The 17,125-nt window shown below is 41.8% G+C and overlaps 1 protein-coding gene and 1 long non-coding RNA gene across 2 annotated transcripts; one reads left to right on the forward strand and one right to left on the reverse strand.

The window, feature by feature from the left end:
* The first annotated feature begins 7,933 nt into the window (after positions 1–7,933).
* Positions 7,934–12,126, forward strand: LOC109975620 (lysozyme g-like). The gene is made up of 5 exons (XM_065959546.1): positions 7,934–8,135; positions 9,477–9,572; positions 9,658–9,860; positions 11,325–11,475; positions 11,565–12,126. Exons 1-5 carry the CDS (start codon positions 8,126–8,128, stop codon positions 11,735–11,737), a joined length of 633 nt encoding a protein of 210 aa, XP_065815618.1. The 5' UTR covers positions 7,934–8,125; the 3' UTR covers positions 11,738–12,126.
* Positions 11,967–14,358, reverse strand: LOC136180356 (uncharacterized). Its single transcript, XR_010667045.1, has 4 exons — positions 14,224–14,358; positions 13,999–14,048; positions 13,130–13,197; positions 11,967–12,098 (listed from the first exon to the last, which is right to left on the reverse strand). It is a non-coding gene; the product is annotated as an uncharacterized lncRNA (long non-coding RNA).
* Positions 14,359–17,125: the final 2,767 nt, after the last annotated feature.

Consider the following 17,125-nt stretch of genomic DNA (forward strand, 5'->3'; position numbering starts at 1 on the left):
GTTTACAAGAATCAGACTGAGCTACACACACAAAGGTTTAATTACAGTCTGAGTTAGATAAATCTGGTTGTATCCAGTTTTTTACTCACCTTTACCCATACGTGGTGAGTGTTTGTTGTTGAGGTCATTCATCAGTCAACCCCCCCTCCCGTACACACAGTAGCCTGTAAACTGAACTTTAACATGTTTGTGGGGCACTGGTGCTCGATGGTTAGTGTGTGCGCCCCATGTGTCGAGGCTGTGGTCCTTCGGGGCGGGTGGCCCGGGTTCAGGTCCAACCTGTGGCTCCTTTCTTGCGTCTCATTCCTCACTCTTTCTCACCCTGTTTTCCAACTATATCCACTGAACTCTCTGTCTGATAAAGGCAGAAAATTCAAAAAAAATAAATCTTTAGAAAAATAAAAATATACATATATTTATGTACCGTGTAATATAATTCTGGAAAAAAATCTTGTACAACTTAACGGATGTCTTGTTTCTATTTTTTATTTTTTATTTTTAGATTATGTGAAATGCTCAATAAAAAGAAATGTAAAAAAAAAAAAAAAAAAAAAAGAGGAAGTTTTGACAACCGGAATGGGAGGAATATTACGAATTATCCAAGCGGCTACCTCCGGTCTTGAAAAATTAAAGTCAATGCAGAAGAGCAAAATCCTGCAGTTCATCGAGTGTCCACTAGAGGCTGGCTGCAGGAACACAGGAAGTCGCAAACTGGTTAAAAAAAAACAGTTTTTACAGCATAAATAAACATGTTTACAGCCTGGTACAAAAAAAATCAAATAGGTCTGATAGTTATTGTCATCACTGGTAAACACTGTACAGGGGGTAAATTTAAAAGAAATGTCTCTGTTTTGATTCGATGAATGATATGTGTTATCCGTAGTTAGATTTCCAGCATGGTGGCTGCTGCTGATGATCCTCCAGCGCCCCCTGCAGGAACAGATGGCTGACGTCACTCAGGCTTCAAATATTCATATTTACAGTCTATATTATCCCAATCTCCCCCATCCCATTTTTCTTTTGTAACACAACAATGAGTAAGGTCTTTTACCCGTTCTTTTGTAAATCCTCTTGAGATAACACTTGTTAAGGATTGGCTCTATACAAATAAAGATTGACTGATAATGTGGAAAAAAAATCCTTTAAATCCATCAATGTAGGTGTCTGCTGCTCTTTCCAAATAAAAACACACACTTACATCATCTGTGTGTCTGTTCACCACAGTTTGTATGTTTGTTCTGCTTCTAGCCTTTCTTACACTGTACTGTTCTTTATATGTGTTGTACTTCACAAGTGTTAACATAAATGAACAGCCAGCCAAACTCCTTTTCAAGAGCCTGGAAGTGAGCGTGCTTGCTCCTTTAATTACTTCTTCAAAGTAGAAAGCAGCCTTTCTTACACAATAAATAAGTTAAATCATAATTTGTTTTTCGGGCTGCTGTGCTCTTTTGTGTTGTTCTAATGTCAGTGTTTGGATAGGCTTATTAGTGCATGTGCCCGCTATAAGCTTCCAGGGACAGTGGGGGTCCCCAGTGTCTACCGCTTTACTTTGGTGGTCTCCAGCTGAAACATTTAGGAACCCCTGGTATAGCTGATATGTCAGTAGAAGGCAGCTGATTTACAAGAAACACACCTCAGTTGATCTGCCTTGTACATTTTTTTTCTGCAGAGTTTCCATCTTCCTGTAGCAGGAAGTAAACACAAGTCCCCGCCTTTATAGGGCATGTATACTGGTTGCTGTTGGTTTCTTTATTATTCCATACGTATATGAACTCCTTATCTTATCCCACCTTGATCTGCAACTGTAGATCATTATAGAGCCCTACCGGGTGGTAGTATCAGGTAGGGTGGTGCTGAAAGATATCTCAGGTAATAACTGACTAAACATGAGGAAGTCATAGTGAAACTGAAGGTGGAAAAGTCACCCATATGCTCATCACATCATATGATCTCTGTGAAAAACAATCAAAAAACATGTTAAAGTTCAGTTTACATGCTTTGTTAAATAATCTATGATCAATGATAATACTTATACTGTGTGTGTGTGTTCAAGATTCTTAGTTAAGCTTTAAAGTAATTTAAACTTCAGCTGCAGTAAATCTCAAAAAAGTGAAACTTAGAAGACCTCATCGGGTTCCAGGCCAGCACGTGGCAAATCCTCTAGATACAGATAGAAGTATGATTTCTTCATGTGCTGGTCAAAAACAAGTGATGGGACATTTGTCAGACTTTAAACAAACCTGGACCACTGAGCTTCCCACCATGAGCCTGAAATCAAAAGAAATCCAGTTTGTGAAAACGGTCAATATCAGATTTGGTCGCTCCGAGTCTACTAGCGCTTTTTTCTGTGATTTTTTTTCTTTAAAGGTGAGAGAGCCTCACACACCATGGCCCAGACTGATGCAGGCAGAATTAAACACTACAAGTCTATAATCAACAGTGTGGGGGAAAAATATGATTGCTGCCATCATCTCCAGAGAGTCTCGGGCTGGAAATGCAATAAAGAAATCTGGAGGCTGGGGAGACTATGGCAACGGCTGGGGACTGATGCAGGTGCTCATAAATGTTATTTTACTCACATGATTTTAGCTTAGCGTGATTTTCTGATGATATAACCAGCTTTCCTTCAAACATATGTAGGTGGATGTGAATCCAAACGGAGGTGGGCACACTGCACAGGGCGCTTGGGACAGCGAGGAACACCTCAGACAAGCCACGGGCATCTAGGTTCATTTCATCGGATGGATCAGTACAAAAAATTCGTAATTGGAGCCCAAAGCAGAAGCTGAAAGGTTTGTTTCACTCACCCATTAAGTTGACACAAGCACAACCCCCTCCAGCAACCCCCCAGCATCTTGTTACATTATCGACCAGTTATTACATTTCAGGTTTTATTTCATTTTTTTATAACGTTTTGGGTCGTTGTTACATTTCGGGCTCTTAAAAGGCCTCATCCTCAGCTTTAAGTGGACCACCTGACCACAAAAAGAGAAGCGGTAAGAGCTTGTGCTGTTCCTGCTGGGTTTTATAAAGCTTCTTATACAATGGAAACACTGGTATGTACAGTCAGAGCTGTGCAAGCCAGCTATCAGGAGCAGAGGAAGGGAGGGGGAAAACAGAAGTCTTTTGGCAAGATGAAGCTGAGATAGACCGGAGACCACCAAAGTATAGTGGTAGACACTGAGGACCCCCACTGTCCCTGGAAGCTTATAGCGGGCACATGCACTAATAAGCCTATCCAAACACTGACGTTAGAACAACACCAAAGAGCACAGCAGCCAGAAAAACAAATTATAATTTAACTTATTTATTGTGCAAGAAAGGCTCGAAGCAGAACAAACGTAATCTACTTAAATGAAAAATGGGATGGGGGAGATTGGGATAATATCATAGACTTTAAATATTAATGTTTGAAGCCTGAGTGATGTCACCTGTCTGTTCCTGCAGGGGGCGCTGGAGGATCATCTGCAGCAGCCGCCATGTTGGAAATCCTGTCTCAGCCTAACTTTCATTCAATCTAACGACAGCCTGAGAGCTGGAGCTGAGGCAGGTTTTAAGCCTCTTGACAAACCGTTACATGGCGCCCACCTGTCAATCATGTCAGCTACACGCCTAACAATGGATAACACATATTCATAGAATCAAAACAGAGACATGGTTTTTTTAATTCACCCCCCGTACAGTGTGTGCCAGTGATGACAATAACTAATCAGACCTATTGAACATGTTAATTTATGCCAGCCTCAAATGGAAACTTGGCACTTATGGTGTGCCAGGCCCTCTCCTTCTTATTCCTGTCTTCATAAAAAGACAAAGTTTTGTCGTATAGCTGCGGGTGTTCTAAGACCTCGACTATAAGTTTCTCCTCCTTTGCGCCCGGCATCCCTTCAGCGAATTTGTCACTGAAATTTAATATTTTGAACTCGTGCAAAGCCGCGACAGACGTCCATTTCATCCGCAACACGACATGATTTCGCTTCATTCCATTAACTTTCTATGTACTTTTGTAGTGCGACAAATTAAATTTGTGTTTGGTGTGTACACAGCTTTAGACTCCTTTCGTCTTGTTCCCTCCAAAATAACTATTTGTCAGGCTTCTCCAAAGGTACACAGACCTGAGCTCTTTTGTCCAGCACACATGGCTGGGTCCCAACACCGCCTCAGCTCCAGCTCTCAGCCTGTCGTTAGGTTGACTGAAAGTTAGGCTGAGACAGGATTTCCAACATGTGTCACGGGTGTGGGAAAAAAAGGAGGTGGACCCAAGTGCAGAATAAACTAGTAAAACTATTTATTTAAACAAAAAGGCAAAAATGTTCTATCAAAATGCCCAAACTGAGAAAATCCAAAAACTGATAAGCACTGACACTCCAACACACAACAAACAACACTGGCAACTTACAACAATGATCTGACAACACGAGGGTGGGAACACAAAGACTAAATAGACACAGAGGTAATCAAACACAGGTACGACTTATAACACAGGTGAAGATAATGAGGGTAATCAACACGGAGGGAAACACACAGAGGCAGGAATACAGTACAAGAAACACTGAGGACATCTACAAACTAAATCATGAAACACTAATGACACACAGAACTCAAGAATGAAACATTACCACTAGAACTTGCCCAGGGAATTCACGTACGCCATTGTTATAGCTGTTTACATCCCACCGTCAGCTGATCCCGAGTCTGCGAGTGATGCACTTCACTCTACTGTTTCACAGCTTCAAACTAAGCATCCAAATGCTTTTGTAGCCATTACTGGGGACTTTAATCATGTGAAAATGGACAAAACACTACCCACTTTTCATCAATATGTTAACTGTCCAACTAGAGAAACTAAAACACTGGACCTTCTGTATGCTAACGTTAAGGAAGCAGCGTGCTCACTCACATCTGGAGGGAAACGGCTGCACTGTGAGAATCACCTTTTTTGATTTCTCCAGTGCATTCAACACCATCCAGCCACAACTGCTGGAAGAGAAGCTGCAGTTGATGGGTGTGGACTCGTCCATCATCTCCTGGATTACTGACTACCTGACAGACAGACCACAGTTTGTCCGACTTGGCAGTGTTCAGTCTGGAATGGTGGAGAGTAGTACAGGAGCTCCACAGGGGACTGTGCTGTCTCCTTTCCTTTTCACCTTGTACACCTCTGACTTTCAGTACAACTCAAGGTCATGCCACTTGCAGATGTTTTCTGATGACTCTGCGGTGGTGGGGTGTATAAGTGATGGGCAAGAGGGGGAGTACAGAGAGCTGGTGGATAACTTTGTGGAGTGGACAGGAAGAAATCACCTGATTCTGAACGTGGATAAGACCAGGGAGATGGTGATCGACTTCAGAAGGAAGAGGACAGAGCCACCACCGCTGTGCATCCTGGGAGAGGATGTGTCTGTGGTGGAGGAGTACAAGTACCTGGGTGTCAACATAGACAACAAACTGAACTGGAAGGCCAACACTCAGGCTGTGTACAAGAAGGGGATGAGCCGACTCTACTTTCTGAGGAAGCTGAGATCCTTCAATGTGTGCAGCAAGATGTTGGAGATCTTCTATCAGTCTGTCGTGGCCAGTGCACTGTTCTCTGCTGTGGTCTGCTGGGGGAGCAGCATTGGAGCTGGTGACACTAAGAGGCTGGACAAGCTCATCAAGAAGGCCTGCTCTGTGACAAGCTGCAAGCTGGACTCTTTTGTAGTGGTGACAGAGAGGAGGACTCTTAACAAACTGTTATCCATTATGGATAATCCTGATCACCCTCTGCTCACCCTACTGGACAAACAGCGGAGCAGCTTCTCCAACAGACTGATACAACTCCGCTGTCACAAGGACAGACACAAGAAATCTTTCCTACCGAAGTACTCTGTACAACAGCTCATCTCTGTCAACTGTCATCATGATAATATCTGTCTCTCCATACTGTAATCTGTTCTGCACATGTTCAATTTATAAATAATCCCTGCACTCATGTTCAATTTATTTGTCTGTCTCCTCGCCGTTATATAGTATAGTTTCTGCTTATTATATGTCTACACTCATGCACTTTAACTTATGTCAATACTGTCCATTTACTACTCTGTTTTTGCACATTTACATTTCATCTTCCATATTTAATCTTCCTAATCAGGACTAGTAATGCTAAATTAAATCCTGGTTGTATATATTCCCATTCTTAGTTTTGATATTTTTAGTGCTTATTTACTTTGTATTTAATATTATATTGTGTTTAGATTTGCTAATATTGTGTGTTGGATAACCTGCTGCTGTAACACCACAATTTCCCAGTTTGAGATCAATAAAGTAATTCTATTCTATTCTGACAAAGAAACACAAGGATAAGAAACTACAAAATAAAACAGGAAACACTAAAGACTAAGCTATGAAACATTAACACAAAAACACACAAAGGGAAACAAGCAACACTAGGATGGACAGGAGAAATTAAAACATGGAAACCTAAACGCTGAAATACAAAACTAAATGAGACCAAATCATGACAACATGGCAGATGCTGCTGATGATCCTCCAGCGCCCCCTGCAGGAACAGTTGGGTGACGTCACTCAGGCTTCAAATATTCATATTTACAGTCTATATTATCCCAATCTCCCCCATCCCATTTTTCTTTTGTAACACAACAATGAGTAAGGTCTTTTACCCGTTCTTTTGTAAATCCTCTTGAGATAACACTTGTTAAGGATTGGCTCTATACAAATAAAGATTGACTGATAATGTGGAAAAAAAATCCTTTAAATCCATCAATGTAGGTGTCTGCTGCTCTTTCCAAATAAAAACACACACTTACATCATCTGTGTGTCTGTTCACCACAGTTTGTATGTTTGTTCTGCTTCTAGCCTTTCTTACACTGTACTGTTATATATATTTATATGTGTTGTACTTCACAAGTGTTAACATAAATGAACAGCCAGCCAAACTCCTTTTCAAGAGCCTGGAAGTGAGCATGCTTGCTCCTTTTATTTCTTCTTCAAAGTAGAAAGCAGCCTTTCTTACACAATAAATAAGTTAAATCATAATTTGTTTTTCGGACTGCTGTGCTCTTTGGTGTTGTTCTAATGTCAGTGTTTGGATAGGCTTATTAGTGCATGTGCCCGCTATAAGCTTCCAGGGACAGTGGGGGTCCCCAGTGTCTACCGCTTTACTTTGGTGGTCTCCAGCTGAAACATTTAGGAACCCCTGGTATAGCTGATATGTCAGTAGAAGGCAGCTGATTTACAAGAAACACACCTCAGTTGATCTGCCTTGTACATTTTTTTTCTGCAGAGTTTCCATCTTCCTGTAGCAGGAAGTAAACACAAGTCCCCGCCTTTATAGGGCATGTATACTGGTTGCTGTTGGTTTCTTTATTATTCCATACGTATATGAACTCCTTATCTTATCCCACCTTTATCTGCAACTGTAGATCATTATAGAGCCCTACCGGGTGGTAGTATCAGGTCGGGTGGTGCTGAAAGATATCTCAGGTAATAACTGACTAAACATGAGGAAGTCATAGTGAAACTGAAGGTGGAAAAGTCACCCATATGCTCATCACATCATATGATCTCTGTGAAAAACAATCAAAAAACATGTTAAAGTTCAGTTTACATGCTTTGTTAAATAATCTGTGATCAATGATAATACTTATACTGTGTGTGTGTTCAAGATTCTTAGTTAAGCTTTAAAGTAATTTAAACTTCAGCTGCAGTAAATCTCAAAAAAGTGAAACTTAGAAGACCTCATCGGGTTCCAGGCCAGCACGTGGCAAATCCTCAGTTTACATGCTTTGTTAAATAATCTGTGATCAATGATAATACTTATACTGTGTGCTTCAATTGGACCGCCTGACCACAAAAAGAGAAGCGGTAAGAGCTTGTGCTGTTCCTGCTGGGTTTCATAAAACTTCTTATACAATGGAAACACTGGTATGTACAGTCAGAGCTGTGCAAGCCAGCTATCAAGAGCAGAGGAAGGGAGGGGGAAGTCTTTTGGCAAGATGAAGCCGAGATAGTGGACCTATAACAACCGGTCACTAAACCCATCCTGCAAAAAGAACAAACAGTGTGACACAGCTCAGTGCGTTACAGGCTTCATCCTCGGCTTCAAGTGAACCGTCTGAACACAAAATGGGGAGCGGTAAGAGCTTGTGCTGTTCATGCTGGGTTTTTAAAAAACTTCTTATGCAGTCAGAGCTGTGCAGTAATTTCTCATCTTCTTCTTGTTGATTATTTTCACTTTTCAAATGTTCTTCATTCATAACGTTCAGCTGGGCTTACAACTTGCTTTCATCAGTTGGACAGTAAAGTCTGTTTATCAAACCTTTTTTATATCTGTGTGGGTTCTCAGTCATGCAGGTCATGGTAAATATGAAGCTTGATCCAAAGGCAACAGGACTTGGTTAAATATCCAAGTATATCGTGAAGGATTTTAACTTGCTGATGATCTGCCAAAGCAGAGAGATCGTAGAACCGGGCTAATGTGTTTATTCTCTCATGCTGCAGTTTATGGTCCGACACAGACGCGTCTCCCTCCCCTTCTGTTCCCTTCTGTCCCCTTCTGCTCCTCAGTGGTGAAAACAAAACTTAAAAGTAAAGTCCGCAAAAACCACTTCATCCCGGTTATATGCAACTGTTGTGATATTTTTCCAAACCTGAAGCGGCGTGAGCAACAGTTAACTTATCTGCATAGTTTGGAAAGTTAAGTTTAAATCTCGGAGAGCGACACAAGAAAGGAGCCGGAGAGACTTTAACAGTCTGCAGAGTCAGACAGAGAGGAGCTCAGACAGACAGTGATGAGAGATATAACCCCGGTGTTTAAAACGTTGCTGTCAGTGTTTTCTGCTCTCTCAGTTTTTAAAAGTTACTAACACGCCTCTCCACTCGAAGCTCACTTGTTGTGATAACGGAACCTAAAGGGATTAGGCTAAATGACGTTATGGAACGGAGGGAGGCGATCATATCAGCGAGGTCCGGACCTCGGATGTTAATTTTTTTAACAGTAGGCCAACAATCACTTATTTCTATACTTTGATTTCTATGCATGCTGATGAAGTGATGTCATTCAGCAGCTCTTTGTCCTCTCGTTCAGTGTGCAGCAGGCAGGTGAGAGTGAGTAACCATGGTGACTGTTTGTCAGTCAATCAACGATGTCCCGCCCCCTCTATGAATAAAACTCTTCTGTCAGTAAAATTTACTTTGATCATGTGTCACAGAATTAAAACATTCTGTATTATGTTTGATTATATATAAACTAAACTAAAGTTAGTCTAATGATGTCATAAAGACAACAAAGGCTGCAGAGCCTGTATGAAGCTCCAGCTGGAGGAACTCTGCAGGGCTAAAACAGAACAGAAAGACAAGAACTTGAAGTCTACATGTTTTTAAATAAATGCATCACTGCGAAAGACATTTCTGATGTGAGTGCATATGTGAAAACGGCTAATGTTGATTGAAACCAATATGATAAACTGATCATTAGGGTATTCACATGGAGACTACGGAGACATCATGAAGTTTAAGTCTTCTGGAGCTTCAGATATAACAGCCCAGCAGGACGGGCCGACGCGGGCTAAAGGTAAACACTGCAGTACAACACAAGAGGACTTCAACGTTACTTTGTTGTGCTGAGTAATTATTCCCGTTGTTTGATCTCTTTCAAGGTGTGGACGCATCTCATGCACTGGCAAAGAAAGATTGGGAAAGAATGAATAAGTACAAGGATGACATCTTCTGTGTAGCAGCTCAACATAAAGTCGATCCGGCTGTTATTGCTGGCATCATCTCCAGAGAGTCCCGGGCCGGAAATACAATAAAGGACAATGGAGGCTGGGGAGACCATTTCAAAGCCTGGGGACTGATGCAGGTTTTTACAAATATCTATGTATTACTCACACTGGAGCCTTGCATGTAGACGGTGGTGATTCCAGAGTCTGTTGGGGCCCTAGGCGAAAAATAATTGGGCGGCCCTCCTACCGGCGTTCATCACCATTACGTCTCCCAGTGTCTCGACGCTTACTCCTCTTCCTCTTTTTCTCTCCTATAGACTAATAATTCCTCTTCATTTTTCTTTATTGACTGTCATTGACAAACACTGGTTTTAACAGCAATAATTCATGCAACGCTAAGCAGGGCAACGAGAGTGAGTGCTGACTGATGGGGCCCCCTTAAGGCCCTGACACACCAAGGAGACCGTCTGCCGTTGATCCGTCGCTGAGCAGTCGTCGCCCTCGTTTTTGCTTCGTGTTCAGCTCCATCGATACCCATCGGCCCTAGTTGGCCTTTTTTTGGCCGATTCCACATCGATTGAATCGACGTGAGCCGGCGCGGTTGGGGGTAGGAATCTCTCTGATTGGCTGTTCAGCTAAACGAAACAAGAGAGCCAGAGCATGGGAAGAAATACGGAAGCGCCTCTTCTATTCTTGTTCCAATAATTTAAAGGCTGAATATGAGATTTTTCACACTTCAATGTAATAGAAATCAAGTATATAAAAGTTGTTTAATTGAGGGACTAGAGAAAAGAAGAATAACATACTGTACTCACTGCTTAACTGTGTTTCTAGATCACGCTCATTTCAGGTAAATTTACATGCAGTGTGAAGATACGAGCAGAATAAAGATCGCTAGCATTAGCATGCTAACACAACAATGCAGCGTGAGTTGTTTTGGTTTCATGCTGGTGCTCAAGGGCGACATCTGCTGGATCAAAAAATCGCATATTCTGCCTTTAAGGTCCAAGGGCTGACAACACCAGCGGCATTTTTTACTTTTTATCAGACATTAATCTCCATTAGAAGTACCTATATTATGAGTGTTGAACGACAGCGGTGAGAAAATTGTCTTCTTGTATCACGGTTTAGTTTTCTGCGTTCTTCCTCATCCACTTCCGGTTTCCCCTTTTTGGAATGACGATTACAGACTAGAGAGTTATTTCCTTCTTACGCATGCGCAGAACGTACGTGGAGGTTGGTCGGCAGCTGTAGTCTTTGCGGTGTGTTCTAGTGCAACTTTTTGGCCAAGACAAAAGGAGTCGTGCGCTGATGTTGTGCTCGGACACGATGCTTCCTCTCTGGCAGCGTCATGAAGAATCACGGCTGAGAGCTCCCCCTTCCGGCCTCGGCAGGCATTACTAATCAATCCAAAACATTATCTTTCAATAGACTCTACAGGTAGATCACAGATTAACAACTTCTGACAGACAGATATCTGCATATTTTAACCAGAAACTATCTCTTTACAGAGATACCTATCCTTTATTCATTTCCACTTGTCAAGGCCACAACTACTGATGTGAGAATTACTAACACCTGAGTTGTTGTTGTCTCTGTAGGTTGATGTCCATCCAGACGGAGGAAACCACAAAAAAATAGGCGCATGGGACAGTAGGGCGCACCTGTTCCAAGCTACAGGGATCTTGGTTGATTTCATCAAAAAGATCCGTAAAAAATATCCAGACTGGAGCAAAGAGTATCAGCTGGAAGGTTTGTTTTACTGAACCATGCAGTGGACTTTCAAAAGCTCAACCCTCTTCACACAATCAATCTGATCTTACTTTTATTTGATTCCACAGGAGGGATTGCAGCCTACAACTGCGGGGATGGAAAAGTCGACCCTAAAGACGCGGATAAAAACACGACAGGTGGAGACTACGCCAATGATGTTTTGGCCAGAGCTCAGTGGTACCGAGAGAAATACAATCCTAAGACTTTTTGGGGGTCCGTTTGGGGGTTCTTTTCTGAATAGCAAACTACAAAACAGAAAAAAACACTGATGATGTTTCTACTAATCTGGCCCAAAGTGAGAAGATTCTGAAAGAAATGTATAAAATAATAATCTCTGTATCCTCCCGTACTACTTACTAAAACTGCTCTGCTGGTGAAGATTAGATACCGCCCAGTTAGGCGCGTAGCTGACATGATTGACAGGTGGGCGTGATGTAACGGTTTGTTAGGAGGTTTAAAACCCGCCTCAGCTCCAGCTCTCAGCCTGTCGTTAGGCTGACTGAAAGTTAGGCTGTGACAGGATTTCCAGCATGGCGGCTGCTGCCGATGATCCTTCGGAGCCCTCTGCAGGAACAGATGGGTGACGTCTGTTGTGGATTTTTCTGTTGGTAATAAAAGATCTCAAGTCAACGTCTTTTGTCTTTGAGTATTTTATTACATAAAATAAGAGTTCTTTTGCAAAAGGGGTAATCAGCTACAAAAGTAACGTCAGTCACAAGTGCATCAAAGATTCCTGGGGCAGTCCCGGTTGCAGAGCATATTTATGCATTCACATGGTGTAGGTATATTGCATATACATGAGTAACACAATGTCATTGGTTTCAGCTTGCCCTAGTGGCTATGCCTTCTATAGTCTGCACGAAAATAGACTCGCTGTGTATTTGAAACGGAACAGAGCGCAGTGCCGTCGGTGACACGCGCCAGAGACGGACTGCAGCGCGCTGTGTGACCACAATGATTGACTAGAGTGGAGGCTAAGTCAAACGTAGTGCGTGGAGCTGACGGTCCGCGGCACGCACGGAGTATGTGTGAATTGGGCTTTAGCTACCCTGATCCCCCTCCTCAGCTTGTTCCTGGCCTGTTGTTCAGGTCTCTGTTCCCACTCCTGTAGGCCTCCTCCTTGGCCTGACGCAGCTTCCTAAGTTGCTTGCTGTTGTTGTATGTGCAGAAGGTCCTGGTCTGGACCAGTGGGCGTGACTTTAGCTGTTTTCACTCAACGCTCTTGAAGCCAAAATATGCCCCTTACGGGCGCTTCCATCTTTCGATTTTGACGTCATTTGGAGCCAGGGTCTGTGCAGTAGGATCCGGTGGGAGGAGCCCTGGTAACACGCCCCGCCCCATTTAGCGTACTGCCCTGATTATTTTAAACTGTCATCACATGGGCCAGCCTGATAAATTAAACTAAAGTTAAATATTTTCATGACATAAATTACAATAATTAACTTTTGCCTATGACTTAGTAGCCAGGGATGTGAGCTAACAGGTGAAAACTGAAACAGCAGAATCAACCTGAGAGGCAGAAATCAGAGGCTTGTATATTTTAATATACATAGAGTTTATATTAACTCCGTGTTAGAAAGGACTGTGGATTACTTAGTATGAGTATGTAGGACTCCACCTTCTATCACTTTACCTGATAGAGTGATTCTTGTGTGTCTTGTACATGGAAGCCAATTGTCCTCTCTCTTCAAGTCAGTGTACCTATAGACAGGGACAGACAGATGAGCAGAACCGGTTCATACTGGTTTTTGTTAGCCATGAAAACTTTTATTTCTGAAGCGCAAACACTTCAACACATTTAGTTTAGACAAAACTCACTTTAGACACTAGGTGGCAGTATTTGGCTGTTGTTTAAGTTATTGATCAGTATTTGGGTCAGTTGTTGTATCTGAAGCAAGTTCAACATATCCAGGCTTCCTTTGAGAAAGCTGGTTCAGCAAAGCCAGAAGCCCCAGATAAAGATATCTGATAGCATGAGCTGATTATGAACTTTGTCTGTTAACTCAGGCGTTCTGCTTAAGGCTCTCAGCGTGTCACAGAAAGGGCGCGTGTGAAACGTCTTTTGACCATTCTTATTCACAAAAGCATCAAGTGCAGGCGGTCCAATATGATGAGGTGTGATGATGAAGTTAAAGTGGTAGAACAGGATACTGCAACTGCTGATAAGGAATAAGAAAACAATCCTGCAGAAAAGTATTGTGTTCATTTGTACATGAATGTAATGATTTTACCACACACTGCACCACAGTGTCTCCTGTTGATTTCTTAAGTTACAGATACTCACAGTACAACTGTACAACTGTGAAACTTAAACAGTGAGACATGATTTCAGCAGTGTGAGCAGAAACTGCAGTCAGTTGGATTCTTGTGCTTCATGACAAATATGCAGAAGTAGCTTCAGTATTTGGCTAAAAAAAAAATTAATTCAATGTACTGATTTGGTGTTGTGTGGTAATTACACATTAAACAAATCAGACAGCCAATTTGTGTGCAGAACCTCACCGGAGCTGGAATCAGAGTCTGGACTGTTGTTTCCTTTGGGCATTGATTTCCTTGAAGACAGAAAGAAGAACAATATAAACATGAACTAGACTTCTTGCAGAACCATAGAGGCTGTTAAACTCTTCTGCTAGTCTGCTTTACAGGATTATAAATTGCTACTAAAATTACTTTGATGCCGATAGCGGTTACAATAAAATGGTCCAATCATATGAGAGATAATTTTACCTTTGAGTCCTATGTGAAGACGTTCTCTTCAGAATCAGCACTGCAAAGACAAGATGATGGCGTCCACCTTCACAACGTGCTGCTTCAGTCTTCTGGCTTCATCATGGTCACCTACAGGAACACCACAGAAATGCAATCAAAGTACTTCATTTTATTTAAGAATTTCATCTTTTTAGCTATAATTCCTCAAAAAGATTTGAGACTGCTTTGTTATTTGAGAGGTTAAAATTTAAGTCTAAAACTAAAAAGTTATAACAAACAAATATGATAATGAAATAACCAAAAGAGCATTTTAAATGAATCTTGTTGAACAGAAATAGTGTTAAAAACAGGAAAGTTATTATATGACATATGAATCACATAATCATGGAGCAAAGCAAGAAGAGTATTCTGAACTAATTCTGAATAATCTGAACCAAAGTCACAACAAATCAACTGTAAACTATTGAATTGACTCCTGGTAGTGTGCTGAAGTCTTGAATATTAACTAAAGTAAATTAACACTAAAGTCAACCTGTTGAAGTCTTAAATATTAACTAAAGTAAATTAACACTAAAGTCAACCTGTTGAAGTCTTAAATATTAACTAAAGTAAAATAACACTAAAGTCAACCTGTTGAAGTCTTAAATATTAACTAAAGTAAATTAACACTAAAGTCAACCTGTTGAAGTCTTAAATATTAACTAAAGTAAAATAACACTAAAGTCAACCTGCTGAAGTCTTAGTAGAATATGATCAGCTCGTTTTGAGTACTTATACAAATCATGTTTGGTTCATATTACATTTGACTGTCGGCTGCTGATGTTAACATGTCCGTTCTGTTTCTTTTCTTTAAACAGTTAGAGACATTACTGAACCAGATAATAACTTTAGTGTTATCTGAACACATGAAGAAATATTCTGCCTCTTCCAATTATCAATGTTACATTTCAGCAGCAGCATCACGGGGAGCAGAAGAAAGACGAGCCTGTTATTCTTACAGTCTGTGCACACTGAGCAGACTGAACGACTGGGAATGTTGAGGAAATTCAAAGTCTCTGTGAAGGTCCTGAAGACTTTTTATTCCGGAGTGGTGGAGAGTGTGCTGACTGGAAACATCACCCAGTGGTACGGGAACAGCACTGTAGAGGGTGCTGAAGGCAGCAGAGCGTACCATGGGTACAACACTCCCCACCCTCCAGGACATCTTCACAAGGAGGAGCACAGCCAGGGCACAGAGGATCATGAGTGATCCCCACCACCCAGGTAACGGACTGTTTACGTGGCTACCCTCTGGCAGGCGCCCTCGACACATCAAGGCGAACACAGAAAGACTCAGGAAGAGCTTCTTTCTTCAGGCCGTCCGGACTGTTAACTCCACTCTCCTCAGATAAAAACTAAACAGAACTAAACAAAACAGAACTGTGATTACATGATGCACACACACCACACATTCCAATCTGCACATTGCACTTTGACACCCTGGACACTTTACACTGTTTACATTATTCTATATTTTGTATATTCAAATATTTCTTTTTTAAATTTTACATTATATTCTATTTTACTGTATATATATGTGTATTAGCAATTTGAGTGTTTATTACATGGCCTTGCGGAACAGTCATTACATTTCACTGCACATCTGTATGAGCATGTGACAAATAAAAGTCTTGAATGTTGAATGTTGAATGTTGAATCTTGAATGTTGACCATCAGAACATATTCTATTTTACTTTAACAGACCGTAAAGTAAAGTTATTGTCGGTGATGCGCAACTATATGCTGCATTTTACTACGGATCTGATTGTTCGAGCACAGTTAAGTTGTAGTATCATGAAGCACAGCCAGCATAGTGTATCAGGATCCCCCCCCCCCATTCTTTACTGAAATAAAACAATAAATAATGTCCGTCACAGACAGCTACTTCAGTGTTAGATAGCTAGCTAACGACATTACCCCCAAACAGCACATTAAAGAGCCCATATTATGCCCTTTTGTGAGTATTTTTACTTTACAGTTTGACCCACATCCCATCTGTTATCATTGAGGAGGCGGGGTTTATGACCTATACTGCAGCCAGTCAGCAGGGGGGAGCTCTAAAAATAAAAGCTTCACTCCACCGGGGAGCTTGTCCCGTTCACTCTTTTTACAGTCTATGGTACAGATATGTTCAAGTGTTTCATGTTTCATGTATGGCGGCCATCTTGTCTTATCCCTACAGTTGGAATGGGTACATTTTCACCTTTTTTTAAATTGTATTTTAAACACTCGGTCTACTGAGAGGTAAATCGATGGCTGATGGAAGTTTGAGTCTTTCCAATGAGAAGTTTAAAAGGGGGAAAAGAGGGGGATACAGATGTTTGTTTTTAACCACCTGAACCAATCAGGGAGGAGAGTTTGATACAGGAAGACGGACTGTACAGTGAGTCAGGTGTCTGTTGTTTAGTTTGTAAGGAGAGGGGGAGAGTTTTTTATCGTCCGTCTACTCGTGTTCATCTCCTCGTCATGGTCACAGATTCAGGTCCGGTTGGTTGTTTTTGGGGGGCAGGTCCAGTCCTGTTTCTGTTTGTCATGTTTTGTGTTTGGATGGATATGTTTATTGGGAACGAGGAGAGAGGTATTACATTACCTCTTTGTCAGGGGACACAGTGTGGGGGAGACAGTGACAGGAGTGGAGAGGACGGGGTGTGATGATCAGAAGAGGTCCAACCAGGTCTGCCTCAAGTTACAGGTAAACACTGGAAAAGCCGAGGAGGAGGAGGACTGGTTTGGATGGTACAGTCCCAGTTTAAGGTCCCTGCAGAGCTCCAGCGTCTCTATTTTCTCAAAGAAATCCAATGAAACCTTCACGCCTCCTCCCCGGCCTCAGTTCTCCAGCCCCTCCGCACACACCATGCTGCCGTACAGCTGCTGAGGGTCC

Source organism: Labrus bergylta, chromosome 1 (assembly GCF_963930695.1).
Source record: "Labrus bergylta chromosome 1, fLabBer1.1, whole genome shotgun sequence".
NCBI lineage: Eukaryota > Metazoa > Chordata > Actinopteri > Labriformes > Labridae > Labrus > Labrus bergylta.

Excerpts from the sequence above, each read along its gene's own strand:
- LOC109975620 (XM_065959546.1), top strand. Across the intron at positions 9,573-9,657 it reads CGGGCCGACGCGGGCTAAAG|GTGTGGACGCATCTCATGCA; the intron begins GTAAACACTGCA and ends ATCTCTTTCAAG. Across the intron at positions 11,476-11,564 it reads CAAAGAGTATCAGCTGGAAG|GAGGGATTGCAGCCTACAAC; the intron begins GTTTGTTTTACT and ends TTGATTCCACAG.